The 25,448-nt window shown below is 40.6% G+C and overlaps 1 protein-coding gene across 1 annotated transcript in view; it reads left to right on the forward strand.

The window, feature by feature from the left end:
- The window catches only part of CDKAL1 (CDKAL1 threonylcarbamoyladenosine tRNA methylthiotransferase), a gene marked incomplete at both ends in the record, with an annotated part of 604,736 nt that overhangs the window by 277,867 nt on the left and 301,421 nt on the right, over nt 1-25,448 (forward strand). The window contains one exon of the mRNA XM_080710287.1: nt 7,454-7,557. Coding sequence (XP_080566413.1) covers nt 7,454-7,557 — 104 coding nt within the window. The remainder of the gene's footprint in view (nt 1-7,453; nt 7,558-25,448) is intronic.

A 25,448-nucleotide genomic window follows, 5' to 3' on the forward strand; every position in this document is an offset into this window, starting at 1 on the left:
ATAAGATGGCTCCTGTCTTCGATTTGGCTGCCTGTAACTTTGGACAAGTTTCATCTCCAGGCCTCAGTTTTTTCTGTTTAAAATAGTGATAATACTTGTATCAAATTTGCAGTTAAAGTTAATGTAAAAATTAGTGTAAAATGCACAATCGAGTGTCTAGCAAGCATTCCACAGCCATCTTTTAGTATGATTAGCCAAGTGGGAGGGAAGGTTGAATGGGTAACCGTGTTGAGTCCCTGGCTCAGAAAGTTTTAGGAATTCATGGTTTGAGAACTACATTCTTCTAGCTTTTCGATATACTATTTTCCTTTTCTCAAGATTTTGAGCTGGGCAAACAGGCATTAATATATTATCATTTGATTATCTCTTCAGATACTGGTGATAGGAATATCTCCTGTATTTGCTTGAAAAATCAAGAAGTTGATAATTTTCCTGGAAAAACTTTTGAAACCAAGATGAGGGCTAACAATGGGCTGTATTTAACAGTCAGGTCTGGCACTGCTGTGTACCATGAGCTTTTTGTTTTTTGCTTTGCTTTGCTTTGCTTTATGATGCTACAGAATGGGAGAATGGAAGAATGTGGCCAGACCACACTATGGGTTTTGTTTTTTTCTTTTGCAAGATTCAGCTCTTATTTGAAGCTTTGAGAAAGACTTACTCTTACCAGTTGATTAAAAGTAAATAAAGATCTAATTATGCCAGTGAAATGGAGTGTGCTGGCTTGAAGTGTTAATGCTTGAATTTACATACGTTTTGCATATCTGAATTTATCCTTGACCTGAAGCCAAAAGAGAATCCCACATTAGGCTCTGTCCCCCATTTCTTACCTTTTAAAAAGTTATCAGTATAAGTGACTTTTTAAGAGTATAACTCTGGTCTTTAAATTATTTAAAAACTTCTTATACCTAGAGATAAGCTTTTGAAAAAGTCCTTATGTTAAAGTTCAGCTTTCATTTGCTTAATGTGCTGGCTAGTATGCGTTTAAACTTCTGAGAATATCATTTGTGAAAATTCATTGTTATTTCACATAGTTTATGTAATTTAAAAATATTTGACTGCAGATGATTTTAAGACTTCAGGGTTATACTGATAAATGAAATTCTCTCTCTCTCTCTCTCTCTCTCTCTCTCTCTCTCTCTCTCTCTCTCTCTCTCTGCTTTTGAGACTTAGTTATTTCTTGGCCAGGGGCCAGGGCAAGGCTGGGTAGGTGTGGTGGGCTGGCCTTATCCTTCCATCAGCTCAGGCTGGTCCCTTCAGGATTTTCCATCTTTCTTGCAGTTCAACAGCCATCTCATTTTGGTTTTGGCTTTTAACAGCGAACCTTCAAAGATCTTTTGTTTTCTGAAGGTTGAAGAAACTGGCTCAGTGTTCTTCCTCCTAGACAATTATTTAATTGTTTACAGATAATTGAAGCTATCTACTAAAGGTTCCTATTATGAGAGCCTTTATTTTAAAGGAAGCTTGACATGTCGAAACGATTGGTCAACACAGTTCCCAGTGATTGAAAAAAATTGTTTTTAAGCCTCAAAAGGCTCATTCTATTTTTTATTTTTTTTTGGTCCCGAAATTTGGCTTTGGGTGTTTTTTCCTGTGTATTATAACAAAGCGCTCTCCTTTTTAAAAGGAAGGCTTAAGAGATTTAGAGCTTGACTCAGTAGTATTGTGACACTCTTAAATGTGCACTTTAGAAATATTCACTTTAAGATGAAGTAGTTACTGCTTACAAAGTATATTCATAATTTAAATCACTGTTTTGATAACTGTAGATAGATAGGAATGAACCTATCTCATACAATAAAGTGCGTAGAGTCCAAAAAATGTCACAGCAACCACTTTATCCTCAGGGGAATAGCTTCATGAAGAGTATTTTGAATTTTTAATATAATATTTACACTTTCTGGTTTATTTTGAGTATTTTAAGTGTGTTAGAATATCGCCTGTTTTACTTAAAAATTTTAGTCTATTTTTGTGAGTGATTGCTCCATGGGGAATACATTTCCACCTTTATTAAATGAGACAGTAGGAAAATATGATTTGGTTTCCATGGTTGGCTTTTTCGCCAAGCTATCAGCAACACATCTGTTCCACAAAGGTGGGTACACCTGGAACATGATGATGCACGATCATTTCCTTATAGAACTGCTTAAAAAGAGCCCCACTAAACAACGAGTGGGCAGTACTTAAGATCACTTACCAGATACAGATACTTTTCCAAAAGCTTTACAGCCTCCCCAGGATTGGTATCCCTGCAGACAGTTGATTTTAAGGAAAAGCTCACATCAGAAATATTAGTAGCTTCTATTAATATTGTCCACTTAATTAATTAATTTTTATTTATTTATTTTTGCATAGTTTTTTTTTATTTAACAGGGTTACAATATGTATTTGGCATTTCTTTGCTAAACTTTATATCCCTCGGGTATATTTAATCATTGTTTTCAATGAGAATCCAGGAACAGGTTGCTATACCACCCACAGGACTGTTGAATATTCTGGGACATCTGTGACTGGTATAGGAGCCTCTCATCAGTTTTAAGCTCTTCTTGGAGGTAGGCCTGGGCCCAACATCTTCAGGGTCCTATCAGTGCTTCTGGTGAGCTCAAAACCTCTGGGGATATATATATATATATATATATATATATATTTTGTTGTTGTTGTTAAATTTATTTTTATTGGTGCATTGTAATCATACATCACATTGGAATACAAGACTTGAGAGCATATACAAGCACACATCATCCAGTTAGCCCTCATCCAGTCCCCATCCCGTTCCTTCCCCCTCCCTTGTACCCTCTGATTGGTCACCTTAATTGCTTCACTATAGGGCCCTTTCTATAGCTCGACCACTCCTGTTGCCCCTTTCCTCCTAGTTATTGCTGATTAGGGGAAGTATCTGGTTTTAATTTTCTGCGATATTTCTCTGTGCATGCCGCGTTGCAAATACTGATCCCACTCTTGACGGCCCCAGTTGTGGCCTGGCTACCCGGTGGACTGATCCAGACCTCGCTGGCTCAAGCAGCAGCCTTGCCTCATGGGAGGCCCCGATTCTGGTCTCGATGGCCCTGACACTGGCCTAACCCCTCAGCTGGCTCCGATCCTGGCCTCGGAGGCCCCAGCACCGGCCTTCCTTACGGCAGGCTCCAATGCTGGCCGATGGCCCCGGCATCAGCCTAACCCCTTGGCAGGTTCCGATCCAGGCCTGGGAGGCCCCAGTAGCGGCCTTGCTTCACGGAAGGCTCCGATGCCGGCCGCTGGCCCCCGGCACTAGCCTAACCCCTTGGCAGGCTCCGATCCCGGCCTCCAAAACCCCAGAACCGGCCTTGCCTCGTGGCAGGCTCCAATGCTGTCCGCTGGTCCCGGCATCGGCCTAACTCCTCTGCAGACTCCGATCCCAGCCTTGGAGGCCTCAATAGCGACCTTGCCTCACGGAAGGCTCCAATGCCAGCCGGTGGCTCTGGCACCGGCCTAACCCCGCGGCAGGCTCCGATCCCGGACTCAGAGGCCTCAATAGTGGCCTTGCCTCACAGAAGGCTCTGATGCCAGCCGCTGGCCCCGGCACTGGCCTAACCCCTCAGCAGACTCCAATCCCGGCCTCGAATGCCCCGGCATCGGCCTTGCCTCACGGCAGGCTCCAATGCAGGCCGCTGGTCCCAGCATCGGCCTAACCCCTCGGCAGGCTCTGATCTCAGCCTCAGAGGCCCCAATAGTGGCCTTGCCTCATGGAAGGCTCCGATCCCGGCCTCACTGGCCCCGGCACCAGCCTAACCCCTCGGCAGGCTCCGATCTCGGCCTCAGAGGCCTAAATAGTGGCCTTGCCTCACGGAAGGCTCCGATCCTGGCCTCGCTCGCCCCAGCACCGGCCTAACCCCTTGGCAGGCTCCAATCCCAGCCTCAGAGGCCTCAATAATGGCCTTGCCTCACAGAAGGCTCCGATGCCGTCCATTGGCCCCAGCACCGGCCTAACCCCTCAACAGGCTCCGATCCCGGCCTCGGAGGCCCCAGCACTAGCCTTGCCTCACGGCTGGCTCCGATGCCAGTCGTTGGCCACGGCACCGGCCTAACCCCTCGGCAGGCTCCAATCCCGGCCTCGGAGGCCCCAGCACCGGCCTTGCCTCACAGCTGGCTTCGATGCTGGTTGTTGGCCACGGCACCGGCCTAACCCTTCGGCAGGCTCTGATCCTGGCCTCAGAGGCCCGAGTAGTGGCCTTGCCTCACAGCTGGCTCCGATGCCGGCCATTGGCCCCAGCACCAGCCTAACCCCTTGGCATGCTCCGATCCTGGCCTCGGAGGCCCCAGCACCGGCCTTGCCTCACGGCAGGCTCTGATCCCGGCCTCACTTGCCCCATCACCGGCCAAGCCACTCGGCAGGATCCGATCCCGTCCTCGGAGGCCCCAGCACCGGCCTTGCCTCACGTTTAGCTCCGATCCCGGCCTTGCTGGCCCCGGCACCGGCCTCACCCCTCGGCAGGCTCTAATCCAAGCATCCTCTTCGCCCAACCATTTGTCCCACGTTCTCGAGGGTGCATGATGGTAGCATTCTGCCTCTGGGGTCATTACTTCAATGGTTCCAGGTGTAATGCATCAGATCTCTGCCTCCCCTGGGTACTGGCCACTGCCATTGCCACTGCCTCCACCATTTCAAATCCTTCCCAAGCTCTTTTTCCAATCTGAATGTTGTCCAGTATTCCTAAGCATGCGCGACGGTAGCATTCGACCTTTGGTGTAATTTCTCCAGAAAATAATAAGGTTGGTAGGCTCCGATTTCTGCTTCTCCTGAATACAAGTCTCCACTGCCAACACAGAGACTGCTTTTAGCACCATCTTTCCCCTTGGTCTCCACTAAACTCTCTCTCCTTACAGGTGATGTCCAAGATTCTTAACAATGTAGAGAAGAAGCAGTCCTCCTTAACGGGGAATTTTTCCAATAATTCCAGTTCATTTGGATAAGTTTTTTCTGCATCTTCAGTATCCTGGCATTCACCACGGCCTCCTTGACCCCTCTCCGATATTTTCCTTTTTTCTTTTTCTTTTCCTTTTTTACAGGGTCCTTCTGGGTGGAAAGGGGGTTGTCTAGGGGTGCCCCACCAGCACCTGCCCACCCGCCCAAGGTTGGGTTCAGAGGCCTGCCCACATAATTTAAAGGTAGTTCCCTATTGTTAGTGTGACAAATTAAAAAGGTGAGTCTACCTGCGGTAGTGTCAGGAGATGGAGATGGCGGGCTGCCTGGGCAGGTGGTGATAAACCTGGGTGAAAGCCGGGCAGAGGGGTCCTGGGGACGTGGCAAGGCGTGCTGTGCTGAGTGGGCACAGTGGGAGACTCGGGAGGGGACGGGCAGACCCTGAGTTCTCCAGTGTGCCCAGAACACAGCCTTGAGAACCTGCCTGCGGAATTGAAAATAATGTGACAAGTCAGACCAGGAGACATGTTTTGCCACGGACTCATCAAGAAAACAGAAATTGGGTGGCAACAAGGATAAAACTGATGGGTTTAGGCCAGTGCATAGACAGGATTAGACTTCCAAAGAAGGAAGGAGGGGAACACATACTGTAAACAAATAGCTTCATACAAAGGGGGATAAGCACTGGCCATACTGTGAGTACATATGCTCTATTGCATTATAGATAAAGCTTTGATGGTTATTTTTATTATTTGCACATATCTAGGGTGTTTTGGTGGTAGTGATGGAGGTGGTATATTTTGTTTTGTTTTTAGTGCTAATGATTGAACCCAAGCTCTTAAGCATGCTAAGCACATGCTCTACCACTGACCTATATCAAAAGCCCAAGCAGGTTGGACATGTATTTATTCTGGGGAAATGTCTTGGTATGGAAACTGTGGAGCTTGACATCTTACAGTCCTGGATTTGCGTCTCAGCTGTTATGTGGCCTTAGGCAGACTACTGGTCTGGTTTTTAAGGAAACTCTAGAAGGCTAAATGAGATAATGTAGGTGAAATATCTCTAACAGTGTCTAGTACTCAGGCTAAGCAGAAGAGTTATCCTCACAGGAGATGACAAAAGAGTACTTCCTCCTTTCTTTTCCTTAATATGCAAAGGACAAACCTTACCCAGAAAAGACCTGCAACCATTAAGGAGACTACTCAAAGAGGCTACAATCTCTGTTTATGAGATATAAATTGCTTAGGATGAAAGGAGTGTGGGCAGTGTAAGGTGCTGTGGATGGTTAAACAGGAAAACACATTTCAAAATATCCTTGTAACTGCACATAAAGTTTCTGTGTAAAACTAGTCAGAAATTAAGCATTGCCTATTTGCTGAGCACAATGATTCACATGTTCACAGCCATATATCAATAAAATTACACAGCAGTCAGGTTCAATTATGAAAGGCTCAGTTTTTCTCAGTGTGAAAATATAAAGTATTTGTATAATGATGATGGTCTTTAAAAAACCATGCTACTGAGCTGGGCGTGGTGGCACACACTTGTAAATCCCAGCATTTGGGAGTCTGAGACTGGAGGATCGCAGTTCATGGACAGCCTCAGCTACTTAGTGAGGCCCTCTGCAACTCAGCGAGACCCTGTTTCAAAATAAAGAATAAAAAATTTGGCAGGGGGTGTAGCTCGGGGGTCAAATGCCTCTGGGTTCCATCCCCAAACCCGCAAAAAAAACCAAACTAAAACAAAAAAAACCTTGCTACTTATTCTACTGATTTAATCACCAACAATATATTTTTTTTTCTGTATTGTTAGACTTAATCTTTTTTCTCGTAGGACTCTTAAGTTGTAACTGTTTATTTTGTAAAAAGACATTTATATATGTTATGTTTTAAAGCCACAAGAGCAGAACCAAAATTTTAAATGTGAAAAAGACAGTTTTAAAATCATGTCTAAAAACTACTGGAAAATAAATCAACTTCCATAGTTTTTCAAGCTAATATTGTTATTTTACCCCTTTACTTTGACTTATATAATCCCAGAGACTCTTCATTGGATGTGTTTTAACTTTTTTTCCTGATTTTAAAGTGAAAAAATTTTAAAGGTATATTTTCCTATAGGAAGGCAATGTTTTCTATTTATCATTGGTTAAAAGTTAAATGTGTAGGCTTGATCATTTCTAATAAGTTATATTTAGTTTAGAAGTACTAAAATTTCCTAGTTATTTGATGTCCAAAGAAATATCAGTGGTGTGAAAATGTCTGAAATTTCTTTTGATTAGGTAATCATTGAAACATTAATAAAGTTGGGTTCCTCATGGATATGTATATTTTAAGATAATGATTTTTACAACCACTTCTGAGTAGTTGAAACTCAAAAGATTTGCAAATTGCTTTGCTAAATAGAAGTAAATTAAATATGAGACATGCAGACAATGCTTTTTAGGTCTATGATGTAAAGTAAGCAGATGCCATAAATGAGGATTTTAGTTTCATGCCATGTTATGTATATATTAATTTTTAAATTCTTGAGCCTAATTTATTGCTATCATTTGAACAGGTGTCTCAACGCATGTACCTACTGCAAAACTAAACATGCCAGAGGAAACTTGGCCAGTTATCCAATTGATGAACTAGTAGACAGAGCCAAACAGTCTTTTCAAGGTAAGTCTGAAGAATTATGTGTGAAATTGGTCTTCTTAGGTCATATTAGTCTTCGGAATCACACTTCCCTTCAGATGCCTGGAACTTTGTCTTTCTGAAATTTACAAATATGGCTGCTCAACTAATAGCTGCTACCAAACGTAATGGCTCAGGTTATATTTATATTACTTAGTCTTCTTTTACTTCTTTATCATTTTCTTATCACTTCAGATTTATCATTTATCTCTACAGTGCATCGAAAAGAAAAATGAAATCCACAGGTCTTTGAAATCTGTTGAGATTTTTTTTATAGACTGAATGAAATAGATTTCTCTTCTTTGGCATATCTAAAATTTTTTTGATAATTTAAATGATAGGGCTGAAACGGGTTTCTGGGCATCTTTGAAGGAAAAGGGAGATAGATATCCTATTGGCAATTAAAAGAGGTGACAACTCTTTGCAGAACTGTTGGGCCAGGAAAGAGTGGTACTGTGGGAGAGTCCTAAGAAGAAAGATGCTTTGTGCGGTGGTGGCTAGCTACTGCTGAATCACCACTTGCTGGAAAATGTGATTGTCGAGGTTATCGCTCAGCATATAATAAGACTTATCTTTAACATGAGTCACAGTGTTGACACATAACTGCTCAAACCATGAACTTCTTCTGTCATCTTTGTTTATCCTATGCGTATATAACAGTGGTGTTTTTACGCCCAATATCAGATAATGTATTGTCTCTTAATCTTGTGGGTTAATAGTTATTGGCAGTGTACTTTTCCTTTTAGTGAGTTACCTTAGAGTGCTATTTTCAGTACTGCACACCCTGAATCTCAGAAAGTATGAGTTTCAAGCATATTTCTTTGCTTATATCAACATGAATTTGGAATGCCACCATCTCCTTCTCTCTTTTTTTTTTTCCTTCATCTTGTCTTGTGGTACTGTGGATTGTATCCAGGGCTCTTCTACCTCTGAGCTAAACCTTCAGCTCTATTTAAATTTTATTTTATTTTATTTTATTAGAAACAGGATCTCATTAACTTGCTGAGGTTGGCTGTAAACCTGCAAGCCTCCTGTCTCAGCCTCCTAAGTACTGTGAGTACAAGTATGCACCAGCACCCTTGGCTGGAGTGTTTCTTCTAATAGCGAAAAATAGACCCTTGGTCGATTGACTTCTCTCAACTCTTTTTCTAGTTTTCTATTTTTAACTTAGTCCCCTTCTATGTTCACATTGAACTAATATTGAAAGAGCAACACAAAAGGCTCCTTGACACTTGCTAGTTTTGTATTTTTAGAGCCCGGTGGTTATCCGGCCTGAGGAAGAGCCTGAGCGCGTGTCTTTTCTACAACATGATTATTTAAGGATTTTTCAGAAGGGGCAGAAGTCTGCATAGGGATGCAGTGTATATCTGGTATCTTCACTGGCATTCCTAATTACTGTTTGTGGTTCTATATATTTGTCAGTTAATGAAGATAATTAAACATGGCTGATTTACCTACCAAACACTACAGATTAGAAGGCATACCAATCAGTTCTTTTTTTTAACATTTTTTGTTTCCACATGCAACTGTATATAATTTTTAAAAAAACAATTTAATTTTATTTGCAAACTTATTTGAAAAAAATATATGATTATAAAATTACCATATTAGAAAATGAAAGCATTTTCTTTCTACCCTCATATCTATCCTCACCTATAACAAACTAATATCCAGTGTGATGGCTTCATGAATTTATATGAACACAGTTACATGTAATGAGAAAAGAAAGATGGAAACAATCTTTATAAAATAACTAGAGAAATCTTCTAAAGATACTCAGCATAGTTATCTCATTTATCTTTAGAAATGTCCTCTGGGCAACAGAGATAGACTTTGTCTTCTGTAGGGTATTAGTTATAAATTAATGTTTTTATGTGTAAGTGAGTTGGTCCAGTTAAGGTGAGTGATTCAAAGAGCATACTAGAAGTTAACATTGAGTATTTATTTATAGAGAAAGTATCATAAGATTACTGCTGTTATCAGTGGATATGTTAGTGGTTTTTCCTCCCCTTGTTGTGGATTGTTTGCAATGCAAGGTTTTCTTTGTTGTCTTCTTTGATGTTATCTCTGTATTGGAGGTGAAACTGGATGCTAGTTTTTGGACTGGTGAGCTCATCTGATTGACTTGTGGTTCTGTTCCTAAAAGATTGAGGTCAGGCCGGGCGTGGTGGCGCACGCTTGTAATCCCCGCGCTTGGGAGGCGGAGACAGGAGGATCGCGCAGGTTCGAAGCCAGCCGTGCTGGTGTAAGAGACCCTGTTTCAAAAATATAAAATAGGTCTGGGAGTGTAGCCTGGAGGAAGGAGGGCTTCCAGGAACCCCAGTACCACCAAAAAAAAAAAAAAAAAAGATTGAGGTCATAATTTGCTACTCAGGTGGGGTAATATGTATCAAGTTGTCAAGAATCAGGTACTTTCTACCATAGACTGAGTTTGGATTTGAAGCACCGCCTTGTCCTTGCCATCCACAAGATCTGAACGAGGTACCTGACCTCTCCCAGCAGTGGTTTCCTGTCACTCTACATGAAGTGTATTTGTTGTAAGAATTTGAGATAACAAGTGAACCATTGGCTGTGTCATTGGTATAGATACAGGTTCCTGAAACTAAAGGAATTTAAAACAAATCCAGGAGAAGTCCACTTTGAGCGAGACCATTAAACATCAGCTATAGAGATATTAAGGACTGCCATCAAATGACAGGTTTTTTTTTTTTTTTTTTTTTTTTTTTTTTGCTTCTAACATGTCTCATTAAAAAATTTCTCTGTGCCGGGAATGGTGGCGCACGCTTGTAATCCCTGCGCTTGGGAGGCGGAGACAGGAGGATCGCGCTGGTTCGAAGCCAGCCTTGTTGGCTTAAGAGACCCTGTTTCCAAATAAAAAATATAAAATAGGTCTGTGAGTGTAGCCCAGAGGTAGAAGAGTTTCCAGGAGCCCCAGTACCACACACAAACACACAAATATATATCTGTATATGAACTATTTAGTATATCAGTTTGTTCATTTACTATACCTAAAAAAAGCAAATTCAAGAGAAGGCTGGCCTTATACTCTCTTTATACCAGGGAAAATCTCAATGTATAAGCTCACATTTTAAATACATTTAGTTAGTAGGGGTATTTTTTTTTTTTTGCAAATTATATAGAGATTTTTTTGGGGGGTGGTACTGGGGTTCCTGGAAACCCTTCTACCTCCAGGCTACACTCTCAGACCTATTTTATATTTTTTTTTATTTGGAAAAAGGGTCTCTTAAGCCAGCGAGGCTGGCTTCGAACCCTCGCAATCCTCCTGTCTCTGCCTCCCAAGCTCGGGGATTACAAGCGAGCGCCACCACTCCAGGCTTATGTAGGGATTTTAATGATATTATAGAATTCCTAAGTTTGAGCTTTAAAATTGTGAAGGATAATTTGAATGGTAAATATAATATAAGAAATAACCCATTTTCTGACCTCCATTACTTTTGCATATTGAGTTCTTTAATAATTCAGGCGTTAGAAGTATTCTTTTAGCCCATACCCTTATATTCTCATTCCACTATGATAGGTTGCCTGTCTTGTTTTGAGTTAACAAATGTGGTTCTACTTAAAGTTGTAGAAGATGAAAAGTCTAAATATGCTTCCAATATATTTTACTAATATGTTGAAGGCCATTAGTACTGTATTGAAGGTCACATTATCAATAGATATTAAATTTACCACCCTTGAAATGGTATGTTCTTTCCTGGTAAAATTTGTTTAATAACTACAGTGTGTCAGGAACACAAACTGACTCTTAAAATCAAAGCCAGTGTAGGATATGGATTGGAACCCAGATCTCTTGCCATGTAATAGAATGTATAGTAAAATGATAATTTCATTCAGAGTAGCATTCTTAGGAAATATTTTTCTAAGTAATTATTTCTTATTTGTATAATGAAGGAAGATACTTAGGGGTAACCCAAAGGCAGCAAGCCAGCATTCAGCAGAGAGTGCAAAGTAATCAGGAAACTAATCTGGATGTAGAATGACTTCCCAAAGTGTAGAGAGAGAGAGGGGGGGAGAGAGAGAGGGAGAGAGAGAGGGAGAGAGAGAGGATGAGAATATGAATTAACTTCCAAATGGATAATATTAAAGTGAAATTTATATTTTGGAGTAGAAACTTCAATTGCTCTTGCAACTAAGATTTCTTAGCCCTCCCCTCCCTCCTCTTCTTCCACGTACCTAGGCCCTTTTGAATTTCAGTGACTTCTTTTTCCTCCTTTCTTACCTTCTCAATGCATTCTTCATTTCTGTGGACAGATCTACATGTGAGAGTAAGATTTCCCAGGTACCTTGCGAGTGTCCTCTCACTCTCACAGACTTTTAGAGACGCCTCCTCCTCCTCCTCCTCCTCCTCCTCCTCCTCCTCCTCCCTCCCTCCCTCCCTCCCTCCCTTCCATGCTCTGCTGATTCAGGTATTTTTAAATTCACAGGATTAACAGTGTTCAGGAGGCCAAGGCAGCTGGAGTTGACACGGTTGCATTTCAGATATCTAGAAAAACATGTCAAGTGGTGACCAGGACTTTGTTGGGGCCAGGATGAATTTTCAAGCTAGTGTTTTCTAGGATATGTGTATTGATTTTTCTCCAGCAGCTAATCAGTCAGTTGTAGTTGTGTAAGATGGAGCAAGCCTTTTTAAGTGTGCCGGGTGAGTGGTGTGGAAACAACACCTTTCACTGCTGTCTCGGGAATCAAAATGTAGAAATGATGGATGAGCTGTTTTTATAGCTATCGTGTGCTTTTCTAGATCTCATTTGTGTGTTGCTATTTTTTTTTCTCTCTCTCTCATAAATCTGAAAGGCCCCCGCAAGATAACTGGCATAAACCAGTTATGAAAAGGTAAAATAAATTGAAATGAAATATGCAGAAGAGGGAGAAAATTTCTTGATGCCTGATGATTTCAGTGTTAGTGTTGGAATTTACAAAATGAATTCTGCTGTATTTCAAGACTTGCAAAGACAATGATCTCTTATGAATAAGGTCAATTATAAAATGCAACTGGAAAGCATTGCTTCCTACCCTCTTAGATGGGGGAAAGATGTGAGTAATATTTGATTTTCTGTTGGATACACTTCAAGTTGTCCAGCTGTTTATGGTTCTCATCAAGCCCCATTTGACTGATCACCTAATGTCATGATTAATATATGATGATGTTGATGCAAGATCATAAAGAGGACAGAGGTCGCATTCTCCTAGTGTATATGGCAGTTGAATTAAATGTCTCTAATTCCTTTATCCTTTCATTTGTGCTGTGCTCAAATAAAATTAAGAAACTTACTTCTTCTATAGGATTAATGAAGTTAATTTACGTGTTTGTTATCCATTGTCAGCTTCCAAAAGAGATTGCAGGCAGCTTACATTAAATGATTATATGTAATAGACCATGAAAATAAAGGCCGCACAAAGCACTGTACTGTATTTTGAAAGAGGGAAGATAATTTTGCTAACTGGTGAATCTTGGTTCTTCATAAGAAAAGGGAAATAGCATGATTTACATAATTTGATATGAGCATGTATAGTTTAAAACGGGAAATTGGCGTGTTTCTAAACTCTAAACACTAGGAACTATTTTCATACATCATTTCCTGAAGATATTGAATAATATATTAGAAATGCTTTTAATTAAGCCGGGCATGGTGGCGCACGCTTGTAATCCCCACGCTTGGGAAGCTGAGACAGGAGGATCACACAGGTTCGAAGCCAGCCTCAGCTACTTAGTGAGGCTCTCAGCAACTTAGTGAGACCCTGTTCCCAAATAAAATATAAAATAGGTCTGGGAGTATAGCCCGGAGGTAGAAAGCCTCTGGGTTCCACCCCCAGTACCACCAAAAAAAAAAAAAAAAAAAAAAAAAAAGAAAGAAATGCTTTTAATTGAAAATACATAGAATCATAGGATTTATTTTCAACATGTTGTTTTCTTCTGTTGATTCTTGCAAAATCCAAAAACAAAGTATATATATTACATATATGTACATGTGTATAAATACACATATTTGGTATTAGAGATTGAACCTAGGGACATTTTTTTCTGATCTACACCCCTAACCTTTTTAATATTTTATTTTTTTATTTTTATTTATTTATTATTATTATTATTTGGTGGTACTGGGGTTCCTGGAAGCCCTTATACCTCCGGGCTACACTCCCAGACCTATTTTTACATTTTTATTTGGAAACAGGGTCTCCTAAGCCAGCATGCGCGACTGGCTTCGAACCTGCGCGATCCTCCTGTCTCTGCCTCCCAAGCGCGGGGATTACAAGCGTGCGCCACCGCGCCTGGCAATATTTTATTTTGAACCAGGGTCTTGCTGAGAATAGTTTTAAGCCTGTGATCCTCCTGCTTTAGCTGTCCAAGTACTGGTATTACAGGCATGTGCCGCTGCACCTGGTTAATATTAAAAAATTTATTTTAAAAGATTGTTACGGGAATGCTAAGTAAATGTAATATACATAATACATATAACCCGATGGGTTATGTGTAATAGTGCCTACGTATAGCCATTTACCAGATACTTGGTTTAAATATGCTGCCAAGGTTAGCAATCACATTGATGTCCAGGGATGGTAGTTAAGGCTTTGCATGAAAACGTGAAGTATCATTCATTTGGGTTTTGCCTGTTCAGATCCCTGAGGTCTTGTCAGTTGTGTTAAATCCTTCTTAACAATAAAGGAAGCCCTTGCTTCAAATGAAATTTGAAAAGTAGAGGCACATCTGCCATGGTTGAAGGAGAGATGAGGCTCTGTGTGGTGAGATTTTCCCTCTTAACCTTTAGGACGCAGTGGATTCTGCCAGTTAAGGTTGGTGTTTTTTAGATAGGTTTTCCTCCTCCTCCTCCTCCCTCCTCCTCTTCCTCTTCCCTCCTCCCCCCTCCTCCTCCTCCTCCTCCTCCTCCTCCTCCTCCTCCTCCTCCTCCTCCTTTTTTTTCCAGAACTGGGGATTGAACTCTGACATTCTACCTCCGAGCTACACCCTTAGCCTTATTTTTTATTCTTTTATTTGAAACAAGGTCATACTAAGTAGCTGAGGCTGGCCTCGAAACTTCTATCCTCCCAAGTACTGGAATTACAAGTGTTGCCACCACATCCAGCTCTCAGTCCAGCTCTCAGATAGGTTTCTTAACACACTAGTCCAAGCATGGTAGATGTTTCCTTAAAGGGCCAGATAATAAATAGTTTAGGCTTTGTGGGTCATAAGTTCTCAGCTGTGACTATTTATTTCTGCCCTTTATGGCACGAGAGCAGCCACTGACAATATGTAAGTAAATGGGCATGGGTGTGTGCCAATAAAATGGCATTCATAATGTGTAATCAATGAAAGGCTTCCATAGTCATCTTTAGGGAAAGCTAAACCAAACAAATAAAACAAGATTCTTTATGGCAGAACTTCCCACTGTCTCTCAGATGCTAACACATTGTAAAACCCTAGGAAAAGGATACTATCTTTAGAGACTAATCCTGCTCTAGAAAAAATTAGTGTTCTCACTCTAACTATTCGAGACACTTAGCAATCTTATTTTTTCTTTTTTATTATTATTATTATTATTAATTATTATTATTATTGGCAGTACTGGGGATGGAACCCAGAGGCATTCTACCTTCAAGATACACCCCTAGCCCTATTTTTTTCTTTATTTTTTATTTTGAAACAGGGTCTCAGTGAGTTGCAAAGGGTCTAAGTAGCTGAGGCTGTCCGCAAAATTGGATTCTTGCGTCTCAGCCTCCCAAATGCAGGGATTACAAGCATGAACCACCACACCTGGCTACTTGGCAATCTTGAAAAACAAAAAATGAATTTATGTTGAGTCCTGTCTTCAACAGTTGTACCAGAGTTTCTATAGATGGAGGCCTTGCATTTTTCCAAATGTAGCTGGTTCTTCATTGTAGCTAGGATTCAGAACCATGAGTGATAATCACTAGTTTAGATAATTTTTTTGATTAAAGCTATACAGTGAGCCGGCCCTCTTCACTCTGTAACCCTGGGGTTCTGATTGATTGTATTGAATCTGATTGGTTTGTATTGAGTGGTCTCATTAGGGAAGGTGGGGGCAACACAAATATTGTTGCTTTGCTGACTATCACCCACAACTGGGAGTGATACTTTTGAAATCCAAAGGTAATTCATCCGGCTCAGTAACTTTTTTTTTTTTAAATAGCATCTAAGTTCTCAGAGGCTAGGCTGAGGTTATTGAGTACTACCTGTGCTATGTGTAGGAATTAAAAAGATGAAGACCTTGTGGTCCCTGTCTTCTCCTAGTTTACAAGGAGAGAGGGTAGCGAGTTGGACTCCTGAACCAGGAAGCAAGTCATAGCATAAGAAAAGCCACTGGTCTGTTTAAATAAGCACCTTTGGATTTGGCCATCGCCCTTTGTCTGTCAAATTGTCTGTCAGCAAATTGATAGCTGTCATGGTGTGTCTCTGCCTTGCCTAACTTGGTCCACTGTTCCCTAGTCAGCTAGGTTTCTTCCTGAATCTCTCTCAGTACAGAATTCTTGTTAGCCCACTGGGTCTTGCTGAGTGTTCAGGATGCCTTCTACCTGCTATTATGACTGCTCATAGAATTTATGGAAGAAAGAAACCCAACAGTCGCCCCTTAGCTAAAGTTGCTATTGGAACTATGTAGTTAGTTCTCTTTTCGTTCAACATATATTTATTGAGCACTCACTAGAAGTAATTCTTGTTTCTGCTGACAGGCACATGCTTTAGAAAAGCTGTGATAAAATACATTATTACAGTGAATCTTTGATTCTGTGTCCATTACGGTGGGAAGAGCAGCAGATGAGGTTCTCTGATCATCGATCAACCAGCTTGTCCTTACTCTGGGAAACAAGGACGTGATCCCAAGCCTGTTTCACAGTGACATCTCTAATTCCCATAAGTTTTCAGATAGATATAGTGCATAGTATTAAGACTCTGGAGTTTCTGGAACTCTTCTTTCTGTTCATCCTTGTGAAAGTCATGGCACAGTTATCTCTCACTTTGATTGGTGAAAGTGTTCAAGGGATTGCTGAGGATGGAACCCAGGACCTCATGCATAATACACACACGCTCCATCACTGAGATGCATCCCCAGCTCTTATGTATTTTGATGCCCCGTTGTTTTCTACAAGTCAACTTATAAATGTGCAATTAAGTATAAAATGTGTGTGTGTGTGTGTGTGTGTGTGTGTGTGTGTGTGTTTAATATGACACCCAAGGAAAATAGGTAAGAATAGAGAATTTGGGATGTGGTGGGAAACGAGAACACAGTGAAGTAGATCATAATCCCATATGTGGCCTCTAAAGTTGATGCTTTGACTCTGAACTTCTTGAAAGCTCATTTTCTTAAAAGGAGAAAAACATCACCTTGTCTAGTTTTGGAAGAGTTTGTGTACAAGAATCCGTACAGGGCTACTAAGGGATATGGAATGCCTCAACCTCAGCTGTTCAGCACTCAAACTCGCCATGGTCCTGAAAGTTGTATATTTTAGCATTCTTTGTCAGAACGTGTGCATATACTGGACAAAGCATAACACTCTGCGAAGGTTTCTGGGAAGCTGAGACAGTGCAGTCAAAGTGCGGGTGACTCGCTGTGCTCTGCCCACTTCCCTCGCAGTTGGTGCCACCAAGGAACCCTGCCAAAGAAGCCGATGGTTTGCTCACCTTCGGCCAGCTCCTGAGGTGGTAGGTCCAGGTACAGGAAGAAAATGCTAGAATTTCTATCTGTTTTTTTCATCCTTAAAATTTTCCTTCTCTTGTGTTTGTGTGTGTGTGCGAGGGAGAGATTCTTAATAAATAAGCTTCTCTGGGGATTCATTTTTTAATTTTAAAACTGATTCAGGAAAGCACTATTTAAAAATGTGGAGACCACTGATTGAAAGCACCAGACGGCCTGCCCGTTTTCCACTATAAGCATAATACTCTGAGCCAGACCTTTGGTTTGAGTAGGGCAAGAGTTCTGTGTTCTCTGTCAGGGTCCTGAGGTGAGCATATTCCATTTTGATTGAGAACAAATCCATCTGCCTTGAGATCAAGCCAGCAAATAACAAAGTTTCTGCCCTTTGGAGGAAGGCTGCAGCGCTTGGTGATTGTGCTTGCCTGCATCTGTGGACAGCTCCGTGTCTCTGCTCAGTAGAGAAAATCGCTCCTTCCCTGGGAACGTGCTTCTCTGTTCCTTCCATCTGCCTTTAGAACCCCGGATGTCTAAGCCAAGAGGGATCGGGTCAGACCGTGCCTGGCAACGTGTGTTTTGTTATAGTAGGTGCTCAGTAGATGTTGAATGAGTGGATAATTTCAGAATTGCATGAGGAAATTCCATGTGACTCGAGACCTATAATGAAATACGATGTTGAAGGGCTGTTCTCTGAAGTGGGCTGGAAACACTGCTTGCTTGCGGCTCCCATTCCTGCACAGTTGAATACTGAGGCTTAACATAGGGGCTGGGTTCTGTTACACAGGTTTTTAGGAGGGTTGGCCTTCCTAGATTTTCAACAGAGAAATAACGTACTGTGGGAAACTATTTCCTGATAGTTAACAGGTAGGAATCATTTTACCTAAAGGATATGACCACCTAGACATCTGTGGCTACAAGGAAATATATTTGCGCTTCAATATCTTTCTTAACAGAATGCTGCAAGCGATGCTTGGTGATAAGGGAACAAAAGTTAACCCAGGGCTTGCTTTCAGAATTGGAACTGAGGTTGATCTGTCTCTGGGATAGTTCTGGTGAACTTTAAAGGCTGCAAGTTGGTTTTGGAAGGTGGCTTAGTGGAATTTTAATAGCCTCAGAAAGATGTGAAAGCGATACTGACTGCTACCTGGTGGTTCGTAAACTGACCTCTGTGAGATGGTCTCCGGGCAAAGGCAGTGCTCTGTGATGCCAGCAGCTTTTATCGATTCTGCAGAGTCTGCAGTTTCTAATGCTGACTGTCAATTCATTTCATTTGAAAAATTATTAGATTTCTTCTCCCCCTTGCATGGATTTTAAATTGCTGTAAACAGACTCACACAGTGTCAAGTACGGCGAGCACAGTTTTCTGTGGGAAAAAAGAAATTTGTTAGTGGGACCTTGGCTGTTTCTTAGAGGTTATAAATTTCTGTATTCCTTTTTATTTGTTGTTCTCACTTAGGCTTTTTATTTCTCTGGGTGCCTTCCAATGCATTTCTTATTATTTATAAAATAAGAAAAAATTTGATTTAGATTTCTGACTTTGGAAAATATGCTTATTGATCATTTTTTGATAATGGCCCCAAAAGGGGAATGAAAACTAGGGGGTGAGAGGATTTAACCAGTGGCCATGCAATCGAGTAAGAATGAGAAAGATTTGATGAATAAATGTGTACTTAGTGACTAAAGAATGAATGACTCTGGGGTCACGACTCTTATTTATTTATGAGTATGCGTGAGTGTGTGAGTGAGTGTGTGTGTGTGTGTAGCACTGGGAATCAAACCTAGTGCTTACCTCTGAGCTATAAACTCACACATAGACCTTTTTTGATTTGCTGAATTTTAATTATGAGTGATGAATATTGCAGTGATAATAATCATCTTTATAGATATGATTTTAAACTTCCCTGACTCTGAGAATTACCTCTGGACCATTTGGAGTATATGCTTAAAATGCACTTACCTGGCCAGATTTTTAATTCCGAGGCCTGACCCTAGGCCCTTGGAATTAGCCAACTTTCAAGTAAATCACCCTAAGAGACTAGGTACTCACACCACTTTTAGAAACTTTTTTTCTTGAGCACTATTATTATTTTTTTAGTACTGGGGATGGAACCCAGGGGCACTGTACCTCTGAGCTACACCCCCACCCCTATTTTTTAGCCTTTTTATTTTTGAAACTGGGTGTCACTGAGTCGCGAAAGGCCTCACTATGTAGCTGAGGCTATCTGTGAACTGCGATCCTCCAGTCCCAGCCTCCCAAATGCTGGGATTACAAACGTGTGCCACCATGCTGCGCTCTCTTGAGAACTATTTTGATTAAATGTTCTCAGTCATTTGATCAAAATACTCAATGGAACTGATGAGGAAATTTACTATTCGTGTGAAGTAGTAACGATCCGAGTCAACACAGCATTTGCCCTGTCTATAAAGCAGAGAGCATACTTGACCACACAAGGGATCTGCTGCCTGCGTCATCTTGGGCTTCAGCCTCCAGTGCTGTGAGCAGTGTGCTCATGCTATTAAAAAAATACTCAGGCATGAGGTATTTTGTTATAGCAGCCTAACCGGATTAGAACAGCTACAAGTCTGGGGTTATTTATTTTAAAAACTCCACAAGTAGAACAAAGAGACCTTTAACTCCGTTAAATATGTTTTATTAAAAATATGCCTATATTATGGGAATCATTCTTCATAGTGTATAAATGTGAAGTAATTCACTGGTTTTATAAGAGATGAGAATAATATGTAAATTTATGTACTTTTAGAACATATCTTTATTTCCTTATAATAAATTTCTCCCGGAGAAGATGAATTATAGGAGTGCTAAGTTTCTGTATTATAGAGGAAATATAAAATCCTAGTTTGGAAAGCACTTAATTTGGGTATGTTTGCAGAAAATATTATACAATTATGAATAATAATGCTTATGAAGTTTATAATAACCTGGAAAAGAGGTGGTATTGGTTGAAAACCGTGCTGTAAAATCATGTACTATCACAACTATTGTTAAAGAAAAGAAAACAAAAGTTATTGCAAAAGGAGCCGATCCTGGTGGCTCACGCTTGCAATCCTAGCATTTGGGAGGCTGAGACAGGAGGATCGTGGTTTGCAGACAGCCTCAGCTACTTAGTAAGGCCCTCTGCAACTTAGTGAGACCCTGTTTCCAAATAAAGAATTAAAAAAAAAAATTAGGGCAGGGGGTGTAACTCAGAGGTCTAATGCCCCTGGACTCCATCCCTAGACCCGCCAAAAAAAAAAAAAAAGCAAAATGGGTAAATTAAATCAAATGTTAATTTTGTTGGAGGGACAAAGAATATGTTCAATTTTTTTCTTTTTTAATGTCTCAAATTTAGCTGGGCGCGGTGACACACACTTGTAATCCCCACTCTTGGGAGGCTGAGACAGGAGGATCGCACAGGTTCGAAGCCATCCTCAGCTACTTAGTGAGTCTCTCAGCTACTTAGTGAGACCTTGTTTCCAAATGAAATATAAAATAGGTCTGGGAGTATAGCCCGGAGGTAGAAAGCCTCTGGGTTCCACCCCTAGTACTACCAAAAAAAGTCTCAAATTTTTTATAAATACATATAACTTTAGTTAGACTACATCAACAAGATAAACTTTATTTTTAAGTTACATATTAGCAAATTACATATTAATCAGTTTTTCATTACAAAAATTGAATTTTTCATTACAAAAAATTGAAACGTATATTTGACATGAGTTACTTTCTATCACCTGACTAATCTATAAAAGCAGAAATATGATCGAACCATTTGATGAACTAAAACCTATACATAACTTAGATGTTGGCGGATTCTCTTTGATTATAAAATAGCCTCATACTCTGAGACTTGTCTTTTAACAAATAATAAACTATTATAAAGACCAGCTTCGGGAAAAATCTGGAAGAACTGTGGCTTTCTCTTTTGTTTCCTACCCACTCTATATAGCCTTAAATACATTTTGTGAATCAGAAGGAGTTCAGAGAACCAGGATTGCTGAGCAGGGATCTTTAGCTCTTCCTTTCCAGATGAGGAGCATGAAGTCCAAGAGGGTGGCCATCTCCTCAGCTCTGGGGCCTGTGCTGCCTCGTACACTGTAGCTTTTGCTTCAGCTCTTCAGTAGCAACATTACCATCTTTTTAGGGAGACAACCCCAAAACGATGAAGAAGAGTAAATGTTGAAAGGATGGCCGGAGGCTCCTTAGAAGGACGGCCATTCTGCATTGGGGGACAACAGGGCATCATGCCTTGAGGTCTGGGCTGCTCTCTCTACTTCAAACCTAGGCTGCCACACGCTAACAGGTCACATCCGGCTGTTCTTCCTTACTCCCTTGAACGTGGCACTTTTTGCTTCCTTTGACAGGTCTTCCCCATGGTCTTTCCAGGCTGTCATTTTCATGTTAAGGCATCAGCTTAAACCTTCTCTGACCACTCTTCTGAAGCAAGTGTTTTTTTGTCTTAGTCTCTATCTTATCGTTCTATTTCCTTCAGAGCACTTATAATTTGTAGTTTGTGCTCATTTTGACTGTTTGAATAGTTTTATTCAATTAATTCTATTTAGTTATTTTATTGCCAATTCTTAGAAGTTAGTGAGAATTCCTGTTTTATTCATCATTGGGTTCTCTTAGAGCTTGACGTAGCACAGGGCATGTTGTAGGCTTATAATAAATACTTGCTAAAAGATTCATGGATAAAATGATAATTTACACATTAGTAGGATTCGATAGAGTTTCGATCTGTTAAAAATATATTCCTGGTGGGGCATGGTCGCACTCACCTGTAATTCCAGTACTTGGGAGGTGGAGACAGGAGGATTGCAGGTTCAAAGCCAGCCTCAGCAACTTAGATGCTGTTTCCAAATAAAAAATATAATGAGGCTGGGGCATAGATCAGAGGTAGAATGAATGCCTCTGGGTTCAGTTCCCAGAACCACTAAAAAAAAAAAAAAAGTTCTTTTTTTCTTAATGTGGTCTGGTATTTTCTTATAGAACAAAACATGCATGTAAGTTAGATAAAAGCCTGTCTACCTCCTCATCTTATTAGGAAAGCCATTTTAGCTTTCTTTAAATACCCTCTCCAGTGCAGATGAAGTGATAGGCTTCTAAGGTGAAGGTAAGATGCATAGCAATGCCTCACTAGTCAGGCCCATTGAAGGATTTGCGTGTGGGCACGTGAACCATAGAGCCCAGAAATATGGTGGAACCCAAAGTCTAAGCCAAGAAGGGTAGCCCAGAGAGCCATTAAAACCAAGAGATCAAATTGAGAGATTAAAACCAGTATGAAACCGAAAAAGTTAAAGAGTGAATAGAGCCAAGCACATTGACAGTACGTGGGAGAGGGTTCCCCTGATTGATTAGAATGGGCCCCTTTGTTGGCCACTCGGATAGTGTTGGATCTGCCTCTGGGTTTAGTGTCATGTGTGCAGTGGACCAGACCCACATTTGACAATGAAAGCATTTGAGCTATTTAGGCTTAGCTAATTTTACATACTGAATGATTACTTAATAAATATATTTAAAGCAGTCTAAGGTTGAATAAATGTGGAGACGCAACAAGTCTCCTTTTCTTCTCTCTCTGTAAAATGTAGGCCCACTACTGACAGATCCCGGAAAATGCATACTTAGTAGCTTCTGTTGAATTCTACTGCTTAGTCTTCATGCTCCGTGTAGACACACCTTTCCACCGACTGCTTAGCCATGTCAGTCTTGCTTTGCTCCCGGAACACGAGAGAGTGTGGTGTAAGCAGAGGCTTCATAAGCACTTATGCTCTGAGGTCTGTTCTGGTGGAATGTTGATTGGAGTGCTGCACCCCAGGTAAGAAGGTCCAACTACCATAATGGAAATGGGGCTTAGGCAGCCCACACATGCTAGCTTCCTAGCTGAGATTCTAGATACAGGAATAAAGAAGTGATATTGAACGTTCCTGCCACTACTTTGATCAAAAGTTCTTCCCGCCCAAACTTAGCCCAGATTGTAGGATTGTGAGCAGTAATAAATTATTATTTTGCACCACTAACCTTTTGTGTCATCTGTTGTGCATATATATAGGCATATTGTATTAGCTGCTTACAAAATAAAATAGTGTTGGGCACGGTGAAACAAGCTTATAATCCCGGTACTTGGGAAGCTGAGACTGGAGGATTGCAGGTTCTCAGCCAGCCTCAGCGACTTAGCACAAGGCCCTCCATGACTTTAGTGAAACGTTGTTTTAAAATAAAAAATAAAATAGGGCTGAGGGTATAGCTCAGAGGGTTCAATCCCCAGTACCCACCATAAGGCATAGCATTATGCCTTTTTTTTTTTAAACATTTCTCTTACCTTATAAAATTAGATAAATCCAGACATGCTTTCCACAAATTGGGTAGTAGTAGGATTATGAATTCAAAGATTACTGGCGTATTACCATGAACTGTGAAGTGTAGAAAGCTAAACATCAAATAGGCAATGGCTAAGTCGCATATAGCATAGCCCGTATTGCTAGTAAGGAAGCCATTATGTTGCCGAGCGATGAGAGCAGCTACTCAGCTAAGTGTACAGTACTTTGTCATTTTGATTAAGCACAGCATAGTTTCAATTTTGTTGTCATAGCTTGTTAGCTCTGTCACCATAAGAAAACTGTTTATTCTTTCTCAACCTCCATTTTCCCTTCCGAAAAGTGGGGATAGAGCATACCTATGAGAGATTCAGATTAAACCCTAATATAGTACTAAATCCATGATACTTAGTAAATGCCTAATAAATGGCTTTTTTATTCTTAATGATAAGAGGTCAAAAAAAGGGAGGGGGAAAGAACAGGGTAAAACAAGTCACTACCTATGAAAAACTTTGTGTTCTTCACAAGTTGAATATTTTTGTATATGTACACATGCTTACATGTTTTTGTTTGTCAATGCCTGGGGTACTTTAAGATAAAACACTGAAATCTAAGCATGCTTTTCATATTTTAAGTGTGGACATATCGCCTGGGAATTGTGTTCACGTGGAAGTTTTATTTTGAGAGGTCTTGAGCAGGACCTGAGGGTGTTTTTTGTTTGTTTGTTTGTTTTGTTTTGTGGGGTTTTTTTTGTTTTTTTTTTTTTTGGTGCTGGGGATTGAACCCAGGGGCATTAGACCTCCAAGCAATACCCCCAGCCCAATTTTTTATTCTTTACCTTGAAACAGGGCATCACTTACTAAGTAGCTGAGACTGGCTGCAAACCTGTGATCCCCTGTCTCAGCCTCCCAAGTACTGAGATGACAAGAGTGCGCCACCACGCCTGGCTGAGAGTGCGTTTTTAAGCTCCTAACTGATGCTTATACTGCCTGTCCTTGGATCCCACTGCATACAGAGGGCCTGAGGATGGCATTCGAAGCCTTTCATATTTTGGTCTCATGTTTGCTCTTTGGCCGTCATCTCAAGGCATTCTGCGGCACATAATCTCCTCTCCAAACACATAGAATTTTCTTTCTATAGACCCAAGATAGAGCTCGCCAGATTTAAAGTGATTTGCTTTGATGTTTATAGCCACCATATAATCTCCTTTTCAGTAATGACTGTTTAGGTCTTAGTTATTTTGATATCACAATTAATGTCCAATAAGTGTGCTTTGTTTTCGTTTTTATGTGAATCATATTGAAATTGGCATACATTCAGACTGTGCTTGGTGCCCCCACTTCTCCTCTCCCCCCAACAATGAGTGTCCAGGTTAACCATGCTATATTCATACTTTTACACATATTTGGATATAGCTCCTCCATTCATCAACCTCAGCCTTGAATGTCTGCCCTTATGATTCTCATAACTGCAGAAGGGACACTTTTCTCTTTCCCCTTACCAACTAAAACTAGTAAACAATCTCAGAAGGAGCCTTGTAGGTGTCTGGTTGTATGTTCTGGATGTGGAAGGAATAGCCAGCCTAGTACTCGTGATTGGTAATGAGAGGAAGATGAATTGTTCACAGATGTGAGATGATTTAGGGAGGGCAGTATGGACTGGGCACAATTAAGATTATTTTCATGAAAGTAATGTATACTCATCTATATTATGTAAGCAAATAATGCCACACTACACAGTATTTCAAGCAAAATGAATCTTTTACGTAGGAAATATTGAAGAAAACTGATATTAAAAAAATACCTGTTTCTTTTGAAAAATGGTCATGCTATAAATAGTATATAAGTGAATTCAATTTTTTTATATCTGTTAAGTTGTGGTAACATCTGTGCTTTATTTTTC

The sequence above is a fragment of the Muscardinus avellanarius genome, assembly GCF_963383645.1.
Source record: "Muscardinus avellanarius genome assembly, chromosome: 14".
Lineage (NCBI taxonomy): Eukaryota > Metazoa > Chordata > Mammalia > Rodentia > Gliridae > Muscardinus > Muscardinus avellanarius.